Below are 24,777 nucleotides of genomic sequence, written 5' to 3'. Positions count from 1 at the left end.
TCAAAGGAACTGCCTGAAGAGCTCAGAGACAGAATTGTGGCAAGGCACAGATCTGGCCAAGGTTACAAAAAAATTTCTGCTGCACTTAAGGTTTCTAAGAGCACAGTGGCCTCCATAATCCTCAAATGGAAGACGTTTGGGACGACCAGAACCCTTCCTAGAGCTGGCCGTCCGGCCAAACTGAGCTATCGGGGGAGAAGAGCCTTGGTGAGAGAGGTAAAGAAGAACCCAAAGGTCACTGTGGCTGAGCTCCAGAGATGCAGTCGGGAGATGGGAGAAAGTTGTAGTAAGTCAACCATCACTGCAGCAATCCACCAGTCGGGGCTTTATGGCAGAGTGGCCCGACGGAAGCCTCTCCTCAGTGCAAGACACATGAAAGCCCGCATGGAGTTTGCTAAAAAAACACCTGAAGGACTCCAAGATGGTGATAAATAAGATCCTCTGGTCTGATGAGACCAAGATAGAACTTTTTGGCCTTAATTCTAAGCGGTATGTGTGGAGAAAACCAGGCACTGCTCATCACCTGTCCAATACAGTCTCAACAGTGAAGCATGGTGGTGGCAGCATCATGCTGTGGGGGTGTTTTTCAGCTGCAGGGACAGGACGACTGTTTGCAATCGAGGGAAAGATGAATGCGGCCAAGTACAGGGATATCCTGGACGAAAACCTTTTCCAGAGTGCTCTGGACCTCAGACTGGGCCGAAGGTTTACCTTCCAACAAGACAATGACCCTAAGCACACCGCTAAAATAACGAAGGAGTGGCTTCACAACAACTCCGTGGCTGTTCTTGAATGGCCCAGCCAGAGCCCTGACTTAAACCCAATTGAGCATCTCTGGAGAGACCTGAAAATGGCTGTCCAACGTTTACCATCCAACCTGACAGAACTGGAGAGGATCTGCAAGGAGGAATGGCAGAGGATACCCAAATCCAGATGTGAAAAACTTGTTGCATCTTTCCCAAAACGACTCATGGCTGTATTAGATCAAAAGGGTGCTTCTACTAAATACTGAGCAAAGGGTCTGAATACTTATGACCATGTGATATTTCAGTTTTTCTTTTTTAATAAATTTGCAAAAATTTCTACATTTCTGTTTTTTTCTGTCAAGATGGGGTGCTGAGTGTATATTACTGAGAACTAAAATGAACTTTTTTGATTTTTGGAAAATGGCTGCAATGAAACAAAGAGTGAAAAATTTAAAGGGGTCTGAATACTTTCCGTACCCACTGTAGAAAGGAGCCTAGAATGAGAAATGCTGCTGCTTTGAATTAAAAGAAGCCAGTTGAGGTTCCTTGGGAATCTGATCAGGATGCCTCTTAGACGCTTTCCTGTGAAAGTTTTCTGGGCATGTCCAGGTGGGAGAAAATCCTGGCGAAGATCGATTGCACTTATTCTGAAAAGGCCTTCAATCCCACAGAAGGAGCTGGAGACATGTCCCATTTGCTACTTTGTTTGCTTTACTTAGCTTGCTGCCCCTACGACTGTATACAAATGGATTAGAGTCTGCTACATGCTTCATGGTGAGCGTATAACTGCATGCTTGCTGTTTATCATATTTGCTTGCAAATTAATTTGCTGATGTATTGACGTGTATTGCCTACTTGTGTGCTTTAATGCAAATATAGTTTGTGCAAATCTAGTTCAGCTAGACTCTTTGTGAGACTATGATAAGCAATATCATGGAACAGTTTTTGCATGTTACCACCAACACACTTTAATCCAGATGAGTCTGCATGATTCATGGTTTCATCCCAATTTACATTTACATTTACATTCACTCATTTGGCAGACAAATTTGTGATCCAAATTTAATTGGACCAGTTCCCAGAAGCTTGACTAAATGTTAGTGTTTTTTGGCCACTTGGTCAACCTAGTTCAGTGGTTTAACCAATGGAGAAATAAATGCGGGGTTCTCCCTGAAGACCTCATCAGATGCCAGTGAATTGAGGCCATCTGTTGGGGACTGTGTTAGTGAAGTGGCCATGCTAAAAACAGACAACACTGTGCAAATGAGTCCAGTTGTTTCTCCATTTACAGTTGTGCTTGAGACTGTTCATCATGGTTAGGGTTTACTTCACAACCATTTTAGCTTAGCATTATGTTTGAAAACATAAATAAAGCAACCTTTTTAAAATTATTATTATTATTAATATTTTTTTTTTTTTTTGTGCGATTTGGTGCCCCCCGTGATTCAATGCTGTTGTATATAAGGACAGCTGTATATGTGTGTTTGTTATGATTACATTTATGATCAAAAGCTAGCAAGTTGCCAACTTTGCTAACACATCCAAACATTAAGACATTGCGACAACACAAGACATAGCAATATTACTTACTTATTCAACTGTGTACACAGAAAAATGCCAATTCGGCATCAGTCTTGCAGCATTTTATTTCATGAAGCTCTCGCCAATGTCCAGAAGCCTCTTGGTTGGTCACTGTCCTTTTCTCTTCTTAGCTTTTCCCGTCAATGCACTCTTTGGTCTCTTCACCTCTGCCATTAGCTAGTGTTTTGTCCAAAGAGGCTGCTGGTTATGTTGGCCACTTGCCCTGCTCCGGCACAACACTGGCGCTGCTCTCCACCAGCTGTTATTTTATGGTAGAAAAGTTACATAATATTGCTCGATCACTTGCCGCTAGCTATAAATCTCGAGTTGATGTTAGCAAACTTACTAGATATCACACTTGATATTGGTAATGTTACTGTAAGTGCCTGCTCGACGCCGGTGCCAAGTCGACACCTTTGCTAACACATCAAGCAAGTGCAACAACATAAGACATAGCAAGCCGGCTAACAAGTTGTTACTGACTAGTCCACAGCAAGAAGGCCAGCTCGGCTTCTATCTTGCATTCTATCAGCTCTTTTAGCTCATGCCAATGAGGAAAAACCAGTCCAATGTTTACTCTTGTCCGGTCTCTTGCTCAGTTACTCTCACTTTTTCTCTTCCTTGCTTCTTCTGACGTCTTCTCCGGTCACTTCACAACCTCTGCCTTAATATCCATACTGAGAATACCAATGTTGCTTTAAAGAGAGTAAGTTTGTTCTTGTGTTTATGATATCCTAATTCTGGATGTGACTTTTTACAATTGTTAACAACAAAACTAAACTAAATCCAGGAAGGTGGAAGGTACCATCAGGCCATACTGTATTGAAATTGTTGTGTTGAATTGTTTCCAGCATAAGTAGAGCATATCAACTTCGTTTTGTTTTAGTTGAGGCTCTATGTGCTGTAAACCACCAAATGGCACAAATTGATTAAACACCCAGACAACAACACAGCATTTCATTTTTACTGTGATGTCCTCTTTTTTTGTGCCACCAAACTAATTTGAGAATAATATATTAGCTAGAAAATTAGCTAGGCAAGGCTTTGATTTGAAAAGAAAACACAGACACTAATAGATATAATGGTGTTAAGTTCATTTTATTTCTGTAATTGTGTCAGTTTTTGCCACACGACATTTTCATTTTCATTACAACTACAGTTTACAATGTCTTCTACCAACAAAATATTACTGTAGCCTTAAAAAAATAAATGAGCATTTTCTTTTCTTTTTTATAATTATAAACGTAATAGTTTTCATTGAACATTCATTGAATATTAAATGCCTTAAAACATATTTATTCTCCCTATCAATGACGTGTTACACATTAATTACAGTTCACAAAAATATTATCATGGATGAGTGTAACATTAATTTATCATGGTACAATCATGGTACAATACATATAGCAGCTGGATTTACTCACAGGGATTATTATTAGTTACTTTTTATGAATGAGATGAAGAGAAAACTGACTGAATAAAACATGACAAATATTACATTCTTCTACATGTATCACTGAGATTAGACAGCAAACACCAAGTAGAAATATTAACATCAGAGGTAAAACATTAAACATTTATAGAATATAACATCTGGCAGGAATGGTGGAAAACAGTTTGCATCACTTTATTTTAAGGCATTTATATGTGTACCCTTCACTAGTATTTCACTATGTAATTTTATAAGCTTTTCATCTAAACATATAAAAATACAGTAAGTATGTAAGAATAAACATGCATGTATGTTTCCTACTTGTTTCTTGACATGGATTCTGAAATCACATGGTTCACGTTCACTTTGGCTGATGATAGATAGATACATAACAAAGAGATTTGGACACAGGAGAACAAGTATCCTCACATTTTCACAGCTAAAGACCACTGATTCGATTTGCCCTAACAAGACCGTAATCTTTGAATGGACATTTTTTGACCAAACTGGCATGCATGTTGTAGATTTGCGTAAGCCATTCTAATGTTACCAATAATTTACAATATTTTTGAGTATCAAAAATAGTAACCATAGTTAATTTAATATTAAATAAGTGCCATGCATCTAATGAAATGAGGTGGTAAATTGCACATGTACCCTCACTGCACTTACTATTTTGTTATTGCACAATGAATTCTACCTATCTAAGCACTTATGTACACATGAACACAGTGGTTTGCCTCAGTCACCACTGGACTATATTTTGCTTATATAGTAAAGTAGCACTGTTTATTACACCCTACACTTATTAACCTATTAGAAAACAACATACATACAGTACAACTAGACGACTTCAAATGTGTCACTGAAACCATATCACCTATGTTTTCCCTCTAAACACATTATTTATAAGCAGTCCTCTACATTTACAATGCAGTAATTCATTCATATCTTTAAATAAATATCTTAAAGTGCCTCATCAGACAGACTTTGCATACACACAACCTCTTTGGCAACCATATGGTGTCAATGGAATCAAGTAAAAATAGCTTAAGCACAATAAAATGGATCTTATAGTATGAATGATCCATTTTTGTTGTTGTTGTTAACGTAATAGGATACACCAAGTGAAACAGTTTGGCAGGATCACATTTACAGGATGTCATGATTCTTATAAGTCACCTCAATATACTGCAGGTATTTTTACAGAATCCTATTATGTAGATTACATGACAACTCTATATGTGTAAGATATACATTGGGATCACTCATTTGATTCACTATGACTGAGGAGTTACCACCCACATCAGTGCTACAAAGCAGGCATGGCTTTAGTTTCCTAAAGGCAGCAGACCAGTTAGTCTCTGTCTACTGAGTCGAGCGAGGTCATAGTAGGACCCGAAATCATTCTGATGTGTACACACATCCAAATGATTCAGCGTCAAAAAATGTTTTCCAGTTTTAATTCACATTTTTTTATATTTACATACAATTTTAAGGCTTTGCACTTTGTTGTTAAAGACTAACACTATTGCACTGACAACAAAGACACACAAAGGCATCTCAACTACTAAGTCTAAAGCTAAAGTCTAAGTCTAAGAGTGTTGAGTGGAGCAGCTGAGTGGGCGTGCTCTCTCAGTATTGCTTACTTCCCTGATTTATGAGGCTGGCCAGCACTCTGGCTGCTACAAGCCAGTTTGGTAGCTGCAGTGTTGCCTCTATTGCACAGGTCCCTGATTTCCAGCAGGCCCTCGTTCAGGGCTTTGACGAAAACGGCTGAGCTCGTCTCTGTGGTCTCCCAGAAACTAGACACACAGAAGATGATGTGATCTGACTGCGGGTTGTAACAGGCGCCATAGCCGTTGGGCACCACGGGGCCGTAGCAGCAGAACATTTCCACTGTGGTAGGGACCTGGAAACAAGAAGACACAGTCTGGGTTAGACCAGTTTAGCTAGTCATGAGAATGAGCAGTTTAGAATCTGAGAAAAATCTATCATAAAAGGGCTTCAACTAACACTTTGTTATTGTTCAGTCTGTTGAATCTTTTTCTAATGAATAATTTAGTCTATAAACTGACAAATAATAGAGACAAATTCTCATTACAAGTTCCCAGAGCTCAGACATAACACAACAATATTGCATTTGCAATGATATTAAACAGAAAACACAGCAAATCCCCAAACTGACAAGTTCAGACGAGCAAATGGTTGCCATTTTTTGTTGAGAAGTTACCCAAAATATACATCATATGTTGACTGATTAACTAAGCTCTAACTTAGATTTTCTACCCAGTAAGTAAGATTTTTATCACTCTTATCAGTTTACCTCCCAACACATGCAGCGACTACTGGTTTAACCCTGCAGGTGTTACAGAGGTAAAAATCTTTCACTTGGTCAAAGTGCTGTTGAACTATGTTAGGAAGGGAGGGAATCTCATATCATACTATAGTAATTCTATGTACTTCTTAGTCAGTTGAATATCAATGCAGCTGTCAAGTTCTGTGAATGTGAAGTGCAGTGACTGTATGTACTCCATATGACGTGTGGCAAATTTAAATTACTTTAAGTGTGGGGTTCAAGTGCTGTCGGGAACGTTAAAGCTAAATACAGAGATGGTCTAAGTGAATAAACTGCTGAGGGCAGTAAGTGAGAGTGTGGTAGGGTCTCCAATTAAAAAGACTCTCACAGGAAGCACAGCGCCCTTAGTGAGGATCCCAAACATCAGCATAAACAAAAATTTTTGTTGACAAAATTTTGTCGTCTTCTGCATTTTGTGGAGTTTTGTTGCACTGGTTTGTGTTTTCTCACCTTCAAAATATATACACACAACTGTGTTAAATTTGAAGGAAACACAACATTAGTAGGCTAGGTAGAAACACATTTGCAGATGGCGGTCAGGTTATCTTTCTCAACATGTACAATTAGAACAGTTTAAAGGTCAGTGTGGACTTTCAAGAGAACTTGGTTGATCACCACCTTCTTGAAATTCAAGGTCAGGTAGTGAAAAAGCAGAGGAAGTTGATGTTCATGAGCTCCAAGATATCTCTCTTCATAGCCTAATCAGCCTCAAATTCTAATCTCTGTATGTACAGTATGTATCTATTTCTGTTGCAGTGACTAACGGTGTTTCCCATTTCTGTATCTCTGATCACAAGAGGAGGAGGTTAGGATGGAATATTAAAAAGCAGCAAAATAGCACCAGCATTTTCTCAACAGTATCTCTGTATTCTCCATCTTCAAACAATATCTCTGAAGCCAATTTCTCTTTTCATCCCTGTGGAAGAATCTACCTTTGTTTCATCACAGCATCTTTCCTGAGGCAAGAAAAATGTGTATATGTATGTGTATATGTATGTGTACATATACTGTACTTTCTAATATTTGTCAGTTATGGGCACAGAAATTAAAGCAATAATTTCAAGTGAGAAAACACTATATATTAGAATATAATGAGATTACATGTTACCTGACTGGTGGAGAGGATGAACTGGTTACTGGTCAAATATGTCACATCACAGAAGATCTCTGGCTTCTCCATGTTGAGCTCCTGTGCCATCCTTAGAAGCCCGAGGAGGTGATTGTCTATTGCCATTCCTGTAATGGCCTGAAAATTATGTTTTTGCTTAGTGTTAAAAGTATTTTCAATTAGGACCTCAGTATGAGTACATACTTGTTTTGTGTACAGTAGATTAGTAGAAACTGTTGATGGTTGGAATAGAAATACGACACCTATTGTGGACAACATATACATTTTTTTCCTGCCATTACATGTGGTCACTATTGGAATCTATTGTTACAAATATCAATTCAAGCTGACCGCAGCTGCTTCCCTCTGTGAAGGATGATGAAACAAACTTTGTACAGCCATTTTGGGAAAAAAGTTTAGTTAGTTTAGTGTCTTTCTTGCTGAGAGTTAGATGAGAAGATCGATAACAAACTTATATTGTTAAATATGAAGACATTTAGCTTAGCTTAGCATAAAGACTGTGTGGGTGGGGGGCTTGTATACTAGACCCTCTCTTGGTCTTGCAGTGACTTCCTGGAGTCTCCTTTTTGGCCTGGCAAGGTCACAGTGAGAGCAATACTCCACTGTCCTTGCAGCTGGCCAAGAAGTTGTCTATAAAACCACAAATTGATGTTTGTACCCTTTTGGCTTAGTGAGCAGTTTCCATCTACTTCCAGTCTTTGTGCTAAGCTAAGCTAACTGTCTCCTGGTATGAGAGTGGTATCAATCTTTTCATCAAACTCTGAAGTGAGTAAGTGCATTTCCCTGAATGTCAAACTATTCCTTTAAGTCTCCAGGGAGTTAAGTGTTTGATACTCAAAAGATACATTTTAGACAATGTAAATGCTCCGTACTTGTATAGCGCCTTTCTAGTCTTTTCGACCACTCAAAGCGCTTTTACACTACATCTGCATTCACCAGTCACACACATTCATACACTGAGCCTAAGTGCTCCAACAGAAACTAACATTCACACTCACTCATACACTGGCGGAATAGCTGCCAGGGGCAATTCAGGGTTCAGTATCTTGCCCAAGGACACTTCGACACGCAACCAGGGGGAGCCAGACCTTCCGATTAACGGCCAACCCGCGCTACCTCCTGAGCCACAGCCGCCCCAACATTGACAATTGACAATGCAACATTTTACCATTATGTTTAGTTATTTATTTTACACATTTAAATTATGATTGTCATATTATAAACAGTTTTAGAATACTTACTGCAATTGTATAATTTGTCTGGGCATTAATTGCATCCCTCAGTCGTTTAATTTTTTCTGAATCCTGTTGGAGAAAAGTAAATAACAAAAAATTAAATACAAGGCATTTTTCACAATGTACAAAAATAGAGCAGTACAGCCAGTAAATTCATTTTTTATAGACCCGTTAAATCTGCAGGGAGATCATCTGTTTGAATGGGGACACTAGACTTGGCCGGCCGATGTGGCTGGTTGCACCTGTTTCATTTAAGCAGGCGTGATGAACAGCAATGTGGGAGTTACTCAGTAATTGGGGTCAAAGTGAGAAAAATGACTCACGGTGAAAGTGGCCCTCTCATCAGTCATGGATTTCACAAAGGCCAGGGCCTCAGGGGTGGCAGAGCGAATGTTATCAACCCGACCATCTTGGAAACGCCGAATGGACGCACTCTCGTAAGTGGACACGAGCCTTCCACCGCATCTGAGAATATGACAGACATGATCACGGCAATATCAGCATATTTCAAAATGCATTTTAATGGCCAAAAGTTCTTTCATGAAATTTTAAGATATAGATCATGAATACACTTTACTTGTAAAATGCAAGTTGTAAGGCAACTTGTATAAACGCATCTGGACTCATCTTCTGGTTTTTGATAAATTCTTTCCCATAAACTTTGAAGTTGAAAACGTCCATGTCAAGATTATTCACCAACCTGAAGGAGAAAGCACAGAGGCTATGAAAGACCTGTAATTATTTGTTGATATGTTTATGTGTTAGTTTGTGTTGGTCTTGCCTCTGGAGTCTGTCTCCGGATGCTGCTAAGAGTCCTTGCATGTGTGAGTTACATTTCCAGAGCAGCCTTCTCGGAGGGGGAAGCTCTCTGATACTGGACGCTCTCGCCATCTTGGAGGGACTCCCTGTTCTGTTCAGGACAACAACAGCACTTCCTTCACTTTTGGCCTCAGCAGAACTCTCAGAGACAACAATATTCAGTGTATGGTTATATCTTGCTGCGATGGGCTGACTTACATGTATTTCATCACATATTCAGAGCACTGCACAAGAACTATTCCCTCAAATGCTGAATGCTCGCACACAACTCCACATATCCCGTCCATTCCTACAACAAACTGAGAGAAGGTGGATTAGCTAATAGAGCAAACCTCTGCATTCATGGAGGATGGAAGTGCCTTTACCGTAGTCCTACCTGCATTGACTTGTCGTACCAGCGGTTTGCCCCATTCTTCTCACGGCCTCCACCATGCAGCATCAGCAGAGCCCTGTTGGTATCACTAGGCCCCAGGCCACTGGGCTCATCCAGACACACCACACACAGACAGCTCTCAATCAGGGCAAGAGAGTCCTTGTTTGTTTGATCTGGGTAGAGCAGGGAAGGAGGTAAGAAATGTCTTGGTTTATATGTCTGAAAGTTGTTTACAGTTGTTTAAAGAGAGCTCAAAAATTTGACCTTTTGTTAGTGCATCTCTAGCTTGTGCCCATTCTGTTCTCCCGTCAGATGTCAGGATACCGAAGGGAGGGAATCTCTCTTCAGCATTTTCTGCCATTTTCCATATTTTCTCCAGCTGGGATAAGATCTCCGTCTCGTTGAGCTGCTTGCTGTTTGCGACTACATCCAACACGAAAAACTAATGAGAAAAACAAATTACAGATGTGTTTCTTAACTATTCCAGTATGTACTGTTATAGTGAAAACTTGTGTTTAGATGGTATTTTTGCTCGATAACAGTCCTTTATATCTGAGCTTATTGTTACGGTGGTATAGTATTTGAACATCTGAGATAAACAGGAGGCTATTAATAATAGTAGGGACTAAATATGGCCAATTGCGACTTAAAATATGGCTCCTCCACTGCGATCAGTTAAACATGCGCCTCAAGGAAGCTCTCAAAGAGAGAGATTCAATTAACAGTAATTTAGTTAACTGCCTGTATCTCCATAGGGACATGCCCTCAAATGCTACAGATTGATAGTTCCCTGAACCATTTCCAGGTGAGAGCTCCTACTGTGCCTTTTTCCATGGTAATTGAAAGGCACAATTTGTGAGATAAATGTACATTAGCAGTCAGGACTCAAAGATAATCAAAGACTACAGATTGTAGACTGGCTGGTTTGGTACTAGTGAATTTGGGAGCGGCTAGTGTGGTCTTAAAGAAACAAACTAACACAAGACCAAACTAGACAACCACAATTTTTAATGATGCATCAGTTTAGAAACACACAAAATTCAGATTTTGTATCTATAACTAGGATTAGGACTGTATATGGATGTACCTTAAAAATATAAGGTCAGCAATTTGCAATCTTTAGCTTTGCTACTTTGCTTTGTCAAATTAATAAAACAGTATATTGGTGTCTTTTGTCTGATTTGGTCTGTCAGAAAAGCAACTATGTTCAGACCAAAGCAACATAGTCTTCATCCTATTATGTTTGGGGTACTACAACTTAAATTCACAAAGCAGCTGGGAGAGTCTGGTTGGAAAGAAGACTCTCTCTCTCTCTCTCTCTCTCTCTCTCTCTCTCTCTCTCTCTCTCTCTCTCAGCTCCTGCTGTGCTTGTACAGCTTCACTGTGGCTCAGAAAGACAGAAAAGACAAAAACATGGCCATTGTACACTATCTGTTTTTTTATTTTTTATTTTAATATTCAAATAGACACGCTAACGTCCTACATATTATATTATTTGTGCAGTTTCATAAAGGAACAGTGTTTTCAAATTGAACTACAAAATGCAGCCATGCATACTCTGGTTTTGCTTTCTTGTCACTTTAAAAATGTAAATTATAGATAAAATCAGTCAACTAATTATTCACTAATATAAGTCATATTGTTTCTATACTTTTTCAGTGTAGTATTTTGTGTCTTCCAGTATGGTTTCTCCCCCTTTTTGCAAACTGTATTACAACTATTTGTTTTGTGATTATATGCTTATTTATTTAATGTAGACATCTCTCATCTCTTCAAAGTGAGACGTGTTTATAGTTAAGCGTTTCATACATTTAATGTCCTTACATTTCTTACTGTCTGTTACAGGAAAACAAACCTTATATTCAGGACAGATAAGCTTCAAAAGGGTTGAAAGCAATGGTCATGATATATCAGTAATACATTACATTCACAGACGGCACCTAGACAGACTAGATGCTAATATGTTTATTGTAGACAGTTTAGATGCTCAGAATAGTCCTGTACTTTGAAATCTGATGAAGGAATAGTTTATCTGCACTAGAGGCCAGTATTGCTGCATGAATAAATCACCCATATCTCTGGTGTTAAGAAAAAGGCATTCAAACAAAAAACAAGTCATGCTTTTGTCTGACGTACTGACTCTCACCTTTCAGCATCTGTCTAGAAGCTGAATATACTATTAAAACTTACATTTACTTATATTTTCTCTCAAATAGACGGGACACTGTCTCCAGTTAGAAGTGTGATGGAGTGTGAAAAATCTTCTCAGAGACCGGGGTCCTGACCTGGTTCTTGCACGCCACGATGATGTGCTCCGGCGCTGAGGAGGCTACATTCATCTGGACCTTCAGTGTGTCTGTCTTTAACCCCGGGTAGCGGTAGGAGGTGAAGAGGCGGTAGTACTGCTCCATGCACAGAGGGGTCCCAGCTAGCTGGCCTCGAGCAAAATCCACTGGCAGCGCTCGCCTGAGAGACATTATTACGCTCATCAGATTATCTCTGAAGACTCACTTTATCACTTATTATATTTATTTTCAATCTTAAATCCACTGACTTTCCATTGCGGAGATAACATACATGAGGTGTGGTACATGCAGGGTGACAGGTAATCCATTACAAGTTACACTTACGCATCAATGAGAGCCTTATAGTCCAGCACTCCTCTGATGAGACGACCTGCAAATCTTAAAAGAGTGAGAAGGTACATTAAAAAACAGGCCACACAGTTTGCTATAAAACACTGAACATGCACAGTGGACTGACCAGTGATTATAATTACATGTACTCTCATCTCTCAAAGGACTAACAGTAATCACTTTATGGTAAATTACTAGGATACAGCGGGCAAGCTGTGTGTGTTTATCTGTGTTAGTGATAGAGAGCCAGTCTGTATGTGTGAGTGGGCGGTGTGGGCAAATAGGGAAAACACAGAGCCCTGTCAGGTCTTATGTTGTATGTCATTTGTCTTGGTGTTATTACGTTCAAAGCCAGATCAATACAAAGGAGGCAGCCGCAGTGCACCACACCCCTAAATGAGTCCTGACTAGCAGTCTCTGCGGAGAGCTTGGTCCTGTCACTCCCAATCTAATAACTGTCTGTGTCAGTAGATTACCAGCTTGGGGTGCTCTGGAAATATTCAGTTAGTGTGACACGATCTGACAAAAGCTAATGTTGAGTTACAAGGCTGGATGCACTGGTGTAATGTCTGGTGGGCCACGGTTCATTTAATAACAGGCAGAGATTTGACCAGATGATGACGCCAGTGATTTACTTCATGTCTGTTGTTCAGATCTTTATCTGGGTCCGTGCCTGCTAAGAAGATATATAAACCCTGTCAGTGACTGCAGAACTGCATAGTGTACTATGTACTACTTTGTATTGTTAATGATGGTGTTGCATTGTGGACGGAACACTAATATGTATTCAACCTTTTTGACTGTTGGCATTTAGTGTTTAATGTTTTCACTTAAAGCGGCTTTGAGAACTTGACAGATTGTCAGATGCTCTCAAGCAATCTGCAACCAATAATCTGCGTTCTGCAGTGCATTCTGGGAGTTATGTGATACTATTGGTATTGTGATTAACTTTTTCAGTAGAACCTTGTTACTATTATGTCTTTCTTCTGAAGTTTGAGATGTTCTACATTTTCCCGAAATTGCTTCAAAGTTGCCATAACCATTTTGTTTATTGATTTTAAATTCCGGGTGCAGAGTAACAGCAGTATTGGAGGAGAAGGGTTTCCAACAGTGTTGAAACAATTAGGAGACCCACAGATATTTAATCTGCAACTATTTTGATAATCAAGTAATTGTTTAAGTGAAGGCAAACCAGTTATAGTTTCCTCAGTTGTGAAGATTTGCTTCTTTTCTTTGTCTTACATGAAAGTAAATTCATTATCTTTGGATTTTGGACTGTTGATCAGACAAAATCAAAAGCAGCTTGAGCACGTCAGCCTGGATCATGAGATGAATCAATAATGAAAACTTGAGAAGGAAGCCATTTCACTTTGATGTCTCAAAAAAAAGTGTCTCAATCCAAAACCTGATTTTCCCTCTAAAGTTTCCACAGCTGAAAGAATTTCTGCTTAAATCTAGATGTTCTGTTGTATATACATCTTTTTCATATTATCTTTCATATTGCAATAGCTGTTTTTTTCAGTAGAAAGTGATTTAGGATATAGTTTTCTTTTTAATTTACTTTTCATTGAGTAGTGTCTATAAGAGAAACACCTTCATCACAGTCTCTGGTGCATCACAGCTAACGAGGGAACGGGAAAAACTGTGAACGTTTTACAGGATGAACAATAGCAGAACCAAAAGTCCAGCACATACCTGAGGGCGTCTTTATGATCTCTGAATGTCTGCTTCGGAAACACCATGACAGGACTGGAGTTGACCGGTAGAGCTAACCTGTTGTTCAAGTACATGTCCTCCAGCCAGTAGTCATAGACCTAAACAAAAGCACAGGGATGGTTTTTGAGAAATGGTGCTTTGTTAAGCGTTTTGGACTCAAGTTATTACTCTCAGAGTTGAGACTGGTGTGCAGTGGGGTAAAGAACCATTACATTGTATCACTGCCAGATGAAAAAGGAGAGAGTTGGTGTAAGAGTGGGAGCGTGATAGATTTCACAGAGCTGGATGAGTTGTGGACTGACCAATCACCCAGGCGCAGGAGGAGAGATTGAAGCAACAAAGGACGAGCAGAGTCTCCAATAAATCTTTATCGCCAGGTGTTTCACTTTTTCCAGCTCTTACGGGTTACGTATTACTTTATGGTCTCTGAGACTAAATCTGAGGTACCTAAATAGAGCAGATACAGAGTGAAAATACTGTATCGTAAAAGGTCAAATTTAATAAATTAGATTAAAATGATAATGAATGATACGAAAAGTATATTGCTTGAAGAAAAATTCATTAGACACTTAGACACAGGGGGAAATTGAGTAGGATATGTGTTTTTTTTTCTTTTCCCCGGTTAATGCATGTATGGCAAAGAGCAGCAGTGTTTTTTTTCTTTACCCAGTTGGTCGTCTTGTCCCTCCTCTCTAGAAGCTTTTTCTGGAGAACCTCTCCCACACCTCCGGGAGCCCCAAACTTCTCCACGATGGCCTTTGTTTTCTTAAACTGCTCCTCTTTCACCAGGTGTTGGACACACTTCAAGTATGTGTCGAGGGTTTGTTTCAGTGGTGGCACAGGGACCTTTGGCAACACCTGATGTCATAAAAAACGCACCTGATGTGGTAAAAATCCTCGTAACGATTTACAAGTAATAAAAGAACAGCATCTGTTTTTTATGTCCTTCCCCCCAATTCACTGAGGGTTCATTAGTTAACGGGATAATTCCCTCACATCTTTTCTTTATGCTCATATTATTAGAACCTCAGTTAATAATTCATCTTAAATGCTTCGAGTGTTTTCAAGTCCCACAGCCTCGTGGGACTTGAAAACACTCTTGCTTTTGAAAGATGGAAAATTCTAATTGATTATCTTTTCTATCTGATGTTTGATCATTTGCATAATGGTACTTAGTAACCCAAGATGTTAATATTGACCAGTATATAGGAATTGTAAAATAAGTTGTCTGATGGCGGATTCCTGGAAATGGGGACTGTGCAGAATTTCTTTTTTCCATTTTTTTTTTCAAGTTATATAAAATGTTGCCCCGGAAAAACAAACAAACAAAAAATAATATTCAGTTCAGAAATGATCAAACCCTAGTTAACAAAATGCATACTGCAGTATAATCCACCACTAGTTTAATGTTGATTAAATGACCGCACACAAAAAAGACATGTACTATGTTGTGGAATAAGTGTTATGATTAAGTAAATGTACTAATACCACACTGTGAAAATACTCTTCCACAGGTAAAAGTCCTGCATTCAAGGCCTTACTTAAGTAAAAATATGCAAGTATTATCAGTAAAATGCACTTAAAGTACCAATAATAATTCAATGCAGAAACATTCTCCTTGTCAGTGTTTCACTATCATATATGTTGTTTTTTTTTCATATTACTGGTGCATTCATGCGTAGCCTATGCTACATTTTAATGCTGTAAATGTTTAATGTTCATTTTGTTTGGTCGTTTAATCTACAGACACGCATCATATTCTATAGTATCTCTAAAAAGTCAACTTTTCATGAGCTCAGAAAAACAGCCCTGTTTTCAGCTTTGTGAGTTTGTGCATTTTTCAGCTAGACCAAGTTAGATTTATATATTGTTTCAATTGTTTATTTCTTAACACATAAAAAGAAAAATTCTGATTCAAAATCACCAAATTTGGAAATATATGCTTTTACTGGTAGGTAATAGTAGAAAAAGAGTAAAGAGTAGGTAATATGCAAAGTAACTAGTAACTGGCTGTAAAGTATTTTGTCTAAGAGATGTAGTGGAGTAGTAGTTCTAGAAGTATAAAGTAGTATACAAATACAAGTACCTCAAACTTGTACTTAAGTAAAGTGTTTGAGTACATTTACTGTACATGAATTTAACTACTGACTATGTCAATGTTTGGCATGAGGTTTTACACCTCTGAAAGATAAACGGCCTGCTATAATTTCCACCCCTAGCGGTCAGTTAGCGTAAGTGAATCTGCCGCTGTCCGTGGTGCTGAAATTCAGCACAATTACTTAGTCAACTTCAGGACCATGGGCAACCCTAAAAGTGAAGAAAAACCCTTTCATCATAGAAGCAATGATATGTTTTCCTACTTGGCGGTCTCGGTCTGTGGCCGTCTCTTTCTCCAAGATTGGCATGTTTGCATTCCAGTGTAGAAACCCTTTAGATATGGTCTGAGTTCTGCCTCCCCTGCACAGAGCATGTTAGGAAATGTGAGAAAGAAAAATAAATACAGTAAATAGAGGTAAGCCTACTGAGCAATGGAGCTACAACGTGCTTTCTGAAAGTGAACCAACAGGCTTCCATTCTTCATCATTTTGAAGCCTAATGCAATTTCCTGCATGTCCTTGGATTCCAGTTGCGCCTCATCGCTCACCACTGCAAATAGACATGCATCTTAAAAACTCATTCAACATCTGGTTCAGTCTTAAATGCTCAATTGCACCTTAAACAAATAAACATTTTAGCCAGTAAAAGAAGAAAATGTACTTATTTTTCGGTTTCGGTTTAGATTTTTAAAGGCATTTTAATAAAATAGTGCCAATATCTTGAAACAAAAAATAGATATAAAATTGTAGATAAATCTGTACTATTGAATGCAAGTTGGTAAAAACAAGTTCTACGTTGGCAATTGTATTATTTGAAAGTGAAAAAAGTTACCTTACCTGATCAGTGCACCACTCAGGAGGTCAGAGAAGTCTGTGGAAGTTCACATGGAAGTCCTCCCACGTTCGCGCCGTCAGATCCCATATTACTGTAAAGTTCCGTGCAGGCGCCGGACCGCTCCCCCGTCCCCTCGCCTCGCCATAAGGCTGTGACTCCACATGCGCTTTGGAAAAGATGCTGAAGGTGTTTGCGTCCACCTACCCCCTTGAGGCAAGAAACTCCTCCCATCGAAATCCATTCGAGGAACATATTATCTAACAGCTTGCTCCCCGTCCCCTCCCCCGCCGCCCACATCTGATAATAATTTTCATATATAAAAAAGGAGTGAGAGTCGGTTTTTGGTGGGTCACATGGGTCCTGTGGTGGTCCTGCAGGTCGACGGGGATAACAGTTGCTGTTCAGGTTGAAGTCTTACGCTTTCTGCAGAGTTTGTCAGACTGACTTTGCACAAAACAGGATGCCTTTGCGCAGGAAATCAATATGTTTTGCAGCTGTGGCCTAAGTATTGCGCATTGAATCTGTTCATTCACATATCGTTTTCATATTGTGGCTAATGTGCTCTGTCCTTTCCGGGTGTGCTTGATTTTGCAGCGTAAGAGAGTGGCAACCTGGAAATCAAAAGTATGAATTACAGTTTGGAATCATTCTTTTTCATTAATCAGTGTTTTTTATAACGTTTTTACCTTACATGTAGAGTAAAATTAGATTAGTCTTTTCCTAAAATGTGGTTTAATTACTCCTTGAAGAGCAGTGTGGAATTTTAATCCCTTTTATGTTCTGAATTTATTATATTTACAACGAAAGAAGTTCCACACTTAATGTGTTTGTATTCGTTTGAAGCTTGAAATAAGAATGAAATTACCACCGTCACACAGATCCAAACAGAGATTTATTAAAACCACAATTGATAAATGAATACATATTTGTTCTTCTGTAGGAGACTGACTTCATTGGCTACGTCTTGACAAAATGTTTCAGACATACACGCGCGCACACGCACAAACACACACACTTTGAAGAGGTCCACGTATGTTTTAACAATTTACATTGTGCATGTATCCACATATGTACAAAATCCATATATTTATGATACATTTAATTTTCAAACAACAAAAATACGCCTGAAAGAAAAACAAATAACAAACAGGCCCACGTGTTACAAAATTGAAATTCACGAAATCTTTAACAACAAAAAAAAGGAAATCAGGCCTTTGATGTGCAAGTAAAAAAAGTTTCCTCAGACTAAAAATATAGGCTATTTTTGTGTAAGGTGGGGAAATGTGCTGCTTATAGTTGGTCCCATATAATCTTGTACGCACATTTATCTATTTATATCTTTTTACAATACTCAGTGATACACACAAATTCAACAGTAGCTGATAAATCTCTCACAAAACTCCAGTTACACGTCCATGACAAACGCTACATAGACTTGTTCGACACAATGAAATCACAGTCAAAAAGAAAAGATAAACTTTGGAAAACGAATCACGCGATCTTGAGTTTGATGATTGGGTGTTTATATTGCACGTCGGTACTTACATAAAAGTTTAAATTACTAGACTATAACCTGCCTGTCTCATCTCTCCAAGGGGAATGTTTTGGGGGGCGGTCAGAGTGTGGTCGGTCTAAGTGTATTCAGGACCGGACGACTCTTCTGACAAGGACCGCTGTGCTCCGAAGGGTTCAAACCCATTTTCATCTACCGACAAGCAATTCCCTGCCGAACTGTAGCCCTTCTTTTTAGCTCTCCTCTCCTCCATCTTGATAGTATCGTACAGCCCCTGCGGAGCCTCCTCTAACAGGTTATCTCTCTCTGAGTAGGACGGTTTCATTTGGCACACGTTGCGCAGTAGCAGTAGGGCTGGTGCGTAAAGCACATTGACAAGGCCCATACCCAGATTAAGTTGTACAAACCCATGAGTGTGCACTATCTGGCCGGCTACTATAGGACCCATAGCATATGCGACAGAATAGGAAATATCTGCTATAGCATAAACACTACCATACACTGAAGCATGACGCACATCAACTAAAAACGCAAGTGTCGGCAGGAGGGCAGTGTCTACCAGTGCAATGCCAAAACAAATGCCGCATAATGGGGCGATGAGCTGCCCAAAAGTTTTGCATGCAGGGACTGTGCAGGAGCTCGCTCCTATGATAACCATACCCAAAGCTCCGTAGAACCACTGTAAATTCGGATGCTTTGCTGCCAATTTAACTGTTATGTACACACCGAGGACATGAGGGAAGAAGGCTGGGAGCCAGGTGAGTCCCATCTCCCACTGAGTGGAGTGCATGGTGGTCTCCATCCAGTTGGCTATGGTGGGCTCTAGAAAGGCCAGGGGGATGTTGCACACTGTCAGCGCCCCGGCCACCACAGCTATGTACGGGTCAATCATGAGTCTGTATATGGGGGTGCCGACTGGCATGTTCTCTCTAGTCCTGTTGGAGAACGGCTTGATCACTGTCAGCAGCAGAAAGCCGTCCGCCAGGCAAATGCAGGCGAGCACGATGAAGGGCACTTTCTTGCCCGCAAACTCGTACAAGATGCCCCCGAAAGGAGGCGCCACCAGACTCCCGAAAGAGATAAACGCCAGAGCGATGCCCAGCGCCGTGCTTCTCTCTGACTCCTCCGTGTATTTGTCAGCTATCATCGCGATTCCAGAGGTGTCCGCGAAAGCAGACCCCAGACCCTGCAAACTTCTAGCCACGAAGAGCGTGGCATAGTTCTCCGCAAAAGCAAATATGCAGGTGGACACGAACATAACAGTCAGTCCTATTAAAAGTGGAATGTCATATCCAACCCGGTCTATGAAAGTTCCCGACAGCGGGTTAACTAACAGCTGCAGGATGGCTTTAGATGCAAAAAGTACTCCTATCTGGACATCTAAATTGTCCCTGATGCTTTTGTCTTGGCTTGTGCTGTTGGCTGAAGAGTTGGGGTGCATCACTAAATGGACGTGCTCTGACTGCTCACTTTCCAGCTCGGCAAGATAGTCTGGAATAATTGGCACGATTACCATGTAGAGCATATTGTCCAGCAGGAGAGCCACGCAAACAATCACTAATATGATCCGTCTTTGCTGGTGAGGATCCTTCATCGCGGTTCCTAACTGTTTGGTTCTTTGGCCCATCTCGGACAGTTTTACGGCGGCTGATTTGACCAGCCCGGACGATCCTCCTTCCCCATCCATGGTGTGCTTTAAAAAAGATTTTCGATTTAAAAATTGTAGTTGTGCTTCTCCCGTCTGCTTCCGACTATTCAACACCTCGGATGACTCATAGGTGTTTTCTCTACATTGATGTGGCGCTCTCCGTCCTCACCTCGCCTGTGCGTAAAGGGAGAGGCGAAGAGGAACTTGGCTGCTTCATCGGTGAAGATGGCTTTTCTCAGCTTCCTCAACTTGTCCTCGCCTCAGCCACATCCGATGTTGTTTCATGATCTCCCGAGAAGTGACGTGGTGAAATCGTAGGATTTCTGCACCGTGCAGAGGTTTCGGCCGCTGATCTCACATGGCAAAGTTAGTTTGGAGTGATTATTTGCTACTTATTTGCAACACCTGGGACGCTCAAACTCTCTCTGCTGTCCATACCTCCTATCACCTGTGGCACTTTTGCGCTCGCTCTGAGACCGCGAGTGACTTCGTTGCCATTGGTTCACATTAACCCGCAGGTTCGGCGCTATTTTAGTCTCTTTTTTGTCTCCTCTTTTTACCAAGAGCTATGACGCACCACCAGCTTGCCCCCAAGTGGATCCCTTTGCCACATGCCTCTTTTATGTTAATTTCCAACTATGGCAGCAGTCACTTCAACCAATAAGAGCCAGTGAGCACAACATCTCGACCCCTCTACAAGAGCCTGGAAGAAAAAAAGACATTCTTAATGTCCAGTGTGTGCCTCTTGATTTAAGGGTGTTAAGGGAGACATTCTTCAGTGTTCTTATATACATTCAGAGACATTTTTACGCACGACTGAGATATCTGCAGTAATAAAACTTTACTGAAGAAATTCTATCCAATATTAATCTCCAAATAGGATACATATACCAAACACAAACAGCATTCATAAATAGGCATGCGTGCACACGTCCTTAGCCTATATACATCTAGGTACGACTTTAAAAACTATAAAGTCACTACTCTTCATCCAGTCTCCACAGCTCTAGATGTTTTTGGATATTCAAATATTAGTCACATGGTGTTAAAGCTTAATACAAATATTCAAGTAAGTGCAAGTATTAGCCGCTGAAGGTTGTAAATGACAATATGAGCTTTTTAAATTTTTGAATTTCCACAAATCTGTGTACGGGACACGAAGCGATTACAGCATGACGAGGCTTCCGTCACACACACACACACACACACACAAAACAATGATAAAACGGTGTCCCCGCGACCCCGTACGCAGGATAAGCGGTTGACGATGGATGGATGGATAAAACATTGTATTGATATGAAAATGATTGCAGGCAACTCATGTTACGCCCTGAGATAGAATCGTGCCAGACAAGCACGGAGAATGTGGGGTCGCTTTATGATTTAACACGAGACACTGGTGACACCTTGTGGTGAAAATCTACAAGTATACACAAAAGAAAAATACACATTCAATCATCCCACTGCTTACAATTAGTGTTTTTTTACATTAAGATAAAAAGTATTTTTTATTTACTTTTTATTATTGTTTTTGTCTCTTATAGTTACATTCCAATTTTGGATGAGTTTATTATATGAGGTTATGATGTAAAAATCTCCATAATAAAATCAGAATCATGTTAAACGTATGAAAGAGCTGTTTATTTATTTGTGTCATTTCGGAACTATCTCTATTATTATTTGCCAGTAGAGGGCGACGAAGACTTTCAAATAATAGCGAATGTGTAATCCATGATCCAACTGTGAAGCAAATGGTTGCACCCACCCATATTCAAAACACAGGACTGACTTTCTCTGACACTAGACAACGACAGAGTAATGAAATCTAAAATTAATCTAATTGATCTGACCTACCTTTAGAAATGAATAAATCATGTTTTTTTTGTGGCAAATGCTATAAAATGTTTGTTAACATTAGTAATATTTGAGCAAACAGCAATTTAATCATGATTAACTGGGGTAACTCTTATTTTTAGGACACTGTAAATTGAATTTGGAGGTTGTGGGTTTAAACCCCGGTTTCCTCGGCCCTGATGTGGAGTTTGCATGTTCTCCCAGCGTCTGCGTGGGTGCTCCGGCTTCCTCCAACCGTCAAAAGACATGCAGACATGCTGACCCTAAACGAGCGTGAGTGGTTGTTTGTCTATGTGTGGCCCTGCGGTGGACTGGCGACCTGTCCAGTGTGTACCCCGCCTTTCGCCCGATGTCAGCTGTGATTGGCTCCAGCCCCCCGCGACCCTGTACGCAGGATAAGCGGTTGACGATGGATGGATGGAGAGTGTATAAACCTTACTATTGTTTATATTTCTCCCCTAAAAATAAAGACATTTTTAAAAAAAAGTTTGGGAGTTTAAGATTCAAATAGATCACCACACTCAATGATGCCCTGCATGCTATTTACTTTATGTGACCTTAGTTTACATGTTGGTACTGTATGTGTAACAGCAAGAGAGCTTTTGTGTGTAGTTGTTGATATCAGCACTTGATGATGATTACAGTGACAGTGGAGGGGTGTTTCCAGCGTGCTCAGTGGATAATTTGATGCAGAAAATACACCAACAGGAGGATTAACACACCACAGGAAATAACTGTCCAATTTCACTAATGAGTGAGGCTTTGCAAAGCAGCAGACATCAAAACACTTTTATAGTTTAGTCTTATGCTGCAACCAGGCTACAGTTTTTTGGCTTGTTTTTAAATATACAGATTTTATACAAAATGCAGACATGTGACTGTGTGGATAATCTGTATCAGCTTTGTCCTCTAGGTTGAGATAATGGTGGCTTGGCCTATTTTGTGAAGACCATATGAGAGACCTTAAATAAATGAGACCAGAAGAAAGGCTGTCTAAAGGCTAGTGACGCAAATGTCATCTAATCCAGATTATACTCTCACAACAGTCCTTTGTAAATGATTTTAAGAAAAATCAAACAGGAGATAATATGTCATATCTTTTACCACCATTTGTGGTTTTGTTAAAATCAAAATAAGTAAGTTAAGTTAAAATAAGTTATAACTAAGAAAGTATTATGGCTTATAATTAGACAGTATTATTTAAGAGCTTTGTTTTGTCATGTCTGTCTTCTAATCTGACATCTGGACTGTATAATGTGTAACGTTTAATGTAGGATCTACTCACCATTACTTTTCTTTTCTGATAAGTAGCTCTCACCTGGATTGTCTTTTACATGAGTTTGAGAGGATGCAGTCATCATGATTCTGAAAGTAATATTTCACATAAACATCCACCATTGCGCTTATTTGGCCAATACAAAGTTGATCATTAACTTTGGAGTTTATGCAAACAATGTTCCCCTCAATTGACCCCTGTGCTTCAACTTTTACTCAGTAGTAGTAGTAGTTATTCTCTGTTTATGTTTTTCTTTCCCAAATTTGAACTCAGCAGTGGATCTTGTGCACTTAAACAGATCATCAGTTGTCATAAGATAAAGTGCTCTTCAAACATAATCCTTGTTTTAAAAGTCCTTATGCATTTTGACTTTTGTAGAAATCTGTTCTAGCTGCAGCATCCACATCCTCCCATGAGACCCCTTTCCCTCCCCTGTCCTACACCCTTATGCCTAATACAAAAGCTATAACTTTAGTTAGAGTTTCAGAATGATAAAGCTGTACTTACAAAAAAAGAAGAAAATTTATTTTGTGTGTTTTGGGGCATTAGCAAACACCGAGGAAGTCATGTCCTCAATATCAGGAATCTAGTAATTTGAGGAGGGGTTAACACTCTGAAGAAGAATTTATCTTCTACGGTCATACACAAATTACACATTGCCGATTTTTTATCTTGAAATTTGAATATTTTAGGCAAAAAAACTATATATATTTGAATTTCAATATTTCTACACCTGAGTTATATTACTAGCTGTGTGCCAAATTCCTGGAAACAGCTTTTAGGCCATCATGTAGGGCAGATGAAATTTACAGAAATAACTGTATGATTGGACAGCTGAATTAAAGCTACGGTAAGCAACATTGGAGAAAATGGCAAGAGACAGCTAGATTTTGAAAGTATCCAACCAAATAAATCCCACCATGTCCCCTCAAGCCTCCCTCAAAACACATTTTCATGCACAATGAGTGCACAAGCAGAGTGAACCTAGTAGATAGACTGATAGTTTTCATTTTTGAAGTCAGAGAATTTGATTTGATATTTTAAACAATGCTTTTGAAATAAATAGCCTACCCCAGCTTTAAATAAAATTTAAAAGAAAAATGTGAAATGGTCAGACATTTTTCACATTTACAGTGCTTGGTGTTTATTAGTGATGACTGGACCATACCAAGGCACCGAAGCTTGCATCAACCTGCAGAGTGCACTATTTAGGTATGTTACATCAGAGCTTGACTGATGACGTCCGAAGCTTCAAATGCCGCTGGAGGTTCAGAGAGTGCTTCTTGAGGTTTGACAATTTTGCTACTAAACTATTATGGTCAGGTGATATTTGCTGTGACATGGGTGGGGGTAAGAAGAGAGGAGAATATTTGAGAGAACTGGTAATAAGATAATTAAAAGATTGGAAACATTTGGACCCTATTTCAGCACTTTCTTAGTGAGTTGGGGTTGCTCTGAGAGACCTCATGGCCTTAGAACTTCTAAATTTCTGGCTCTGGCCCTGGCGATCTGTTGCTCTTAAGGTCAAA

General features: G+C 39.7%; 2 protein-coding genes across 5 annotated transcripts; both read right to left on the bottom strand.

Annotated features, from left to right (window-relative positions):
- Positions 1-3,406: 3,406 nt before the first annotated feature.
- On the bottom strand, positions 3,407-17,097 carry LOC119916239 (choline O-acetyltransferase-like). Of its 4 annotated transcripts, XM_038736175.1 has the most exons (16): positions 16,960-17,018; positions 16,591-16,672; positions 16,387-16,483; positions 14,693-14,884; positions 14,006-14,124; positions 12,305-12,358; positions 11,960-12,140; positions 9,939-10,116; positions 9,678-9,847; positions 9,500-9,600; positions 9,264-9,392; positions 9,060-9,182; positions 8,806-8,947; positions 8,489-8,551; positions 7,227-7,364; positions 3,407-5,671 (listed from the first exon to the last, which is right to left on the bottom strand). In XM_038736175.1, exons 2-16 carry the CDS (start codon positions 16,635-16,637, stop codon positions 5,405-5,407), a joined length of 2,001 nt encoding a protein of 666 aa, XP_038592103.1. In that variant the 5' UTR covers positions 16,638-16,672; positions 16,960-17,018; the 3' UTR covers positions 3,407-5,404. The 4 variants fall into 4 exon arrangements, with proteins under 4 accessions (XP_038592103.1, XP_038592104.1, XP_038592105.1 ...); XM_038736176.1 differs by lacking the exon at positions 16,591-16,672 and having other exon boundaries at positions 16,960-17,097; XM_038736177.1 differs by lacking the exons at positions 16,387-16,483; positions 16,591-16,672; positions 16,960-17,018 and adding an exon at positions 14,329-14,473 and having other exon boundaries at positions 14,693-14,806.
- Positions 17,098-17,563: 466 nt separating this feature from the next.
- Positions 17,564-23,332, bottom strand: slc18a3b (solute carrier family 18 member 3b). The gene is made up of 2 exons (XM_038736179.1): positions 23,258-23,332; positions 17,564-20,821 (listed from the first exon to the last, which is right to left on the bottom strand). Exon 2 carries the CDS (start codon positions 20,155-20,157, stop codon positions 18,589-18,591), a length of 1,569 nt encoding a protein of 522 aa, XP_038592107.1. The 5' UTR covers positions 20,158-20,821; positions 23,258-23,332; the 3' UTR covers positions 17,564-18,588.
- Positions 23,333-24,777: the final 1,445 nt, after the last annotated feature.

Source organism: Micropterus salmoides, unplaced genomic scaffold (genome assembly GCF_014851395.1).
Source record: "Micropterus salmoides isolate LMB-PRFRI ecotype aquatic unplaced genomic scaffold, ASM1485139v1 Ms_hic_scaffold_21, whole genome shotgun sequence".
Taxonomy (NCBI): Eukaryota; Metazoa; Chordata; class Actinopteri; order Centrarchiformes; family Centrarchidae; genus Micropterus; species Micropterus salmoides.
Note: the sequence above shows the minus strand (reverse complement) of the source record. Positions and strands in the feature narration are given on the sequence as shown.

Bases quoted from the DNA above. Each gene is read 5' to 3' on its own strand.
- LOC119916239 (XM_038736175.1), bottom strand. From the start codon at position 16,637: ATGCAGGAAATTGCATTAGGCTTCAAAATGATGAAGAATGGAAGCCT. The intron at 9,601-9,677 runs GTAGGACTACGG...ACCTTCTCTCAG, and splicing joins GGTACGACAAGTCAATGCAG to TTTGTTGTAGGAATGGACGG. The intron at 5,672-7,226 runs GTAACATGTAAT...TCTTGTTTCCAG, and splicing joins TCATCCTCTCCACCAGTCAG to GTCCCTACCACAGTGGAAAT.
- slc18a3b (XM_038736179.1), bottom strand. From the start codon at position 20,157: ATGGATGGGGAAGGAGGATCGTCCGGGCTGGTCAAATCAGCCGCCGTA.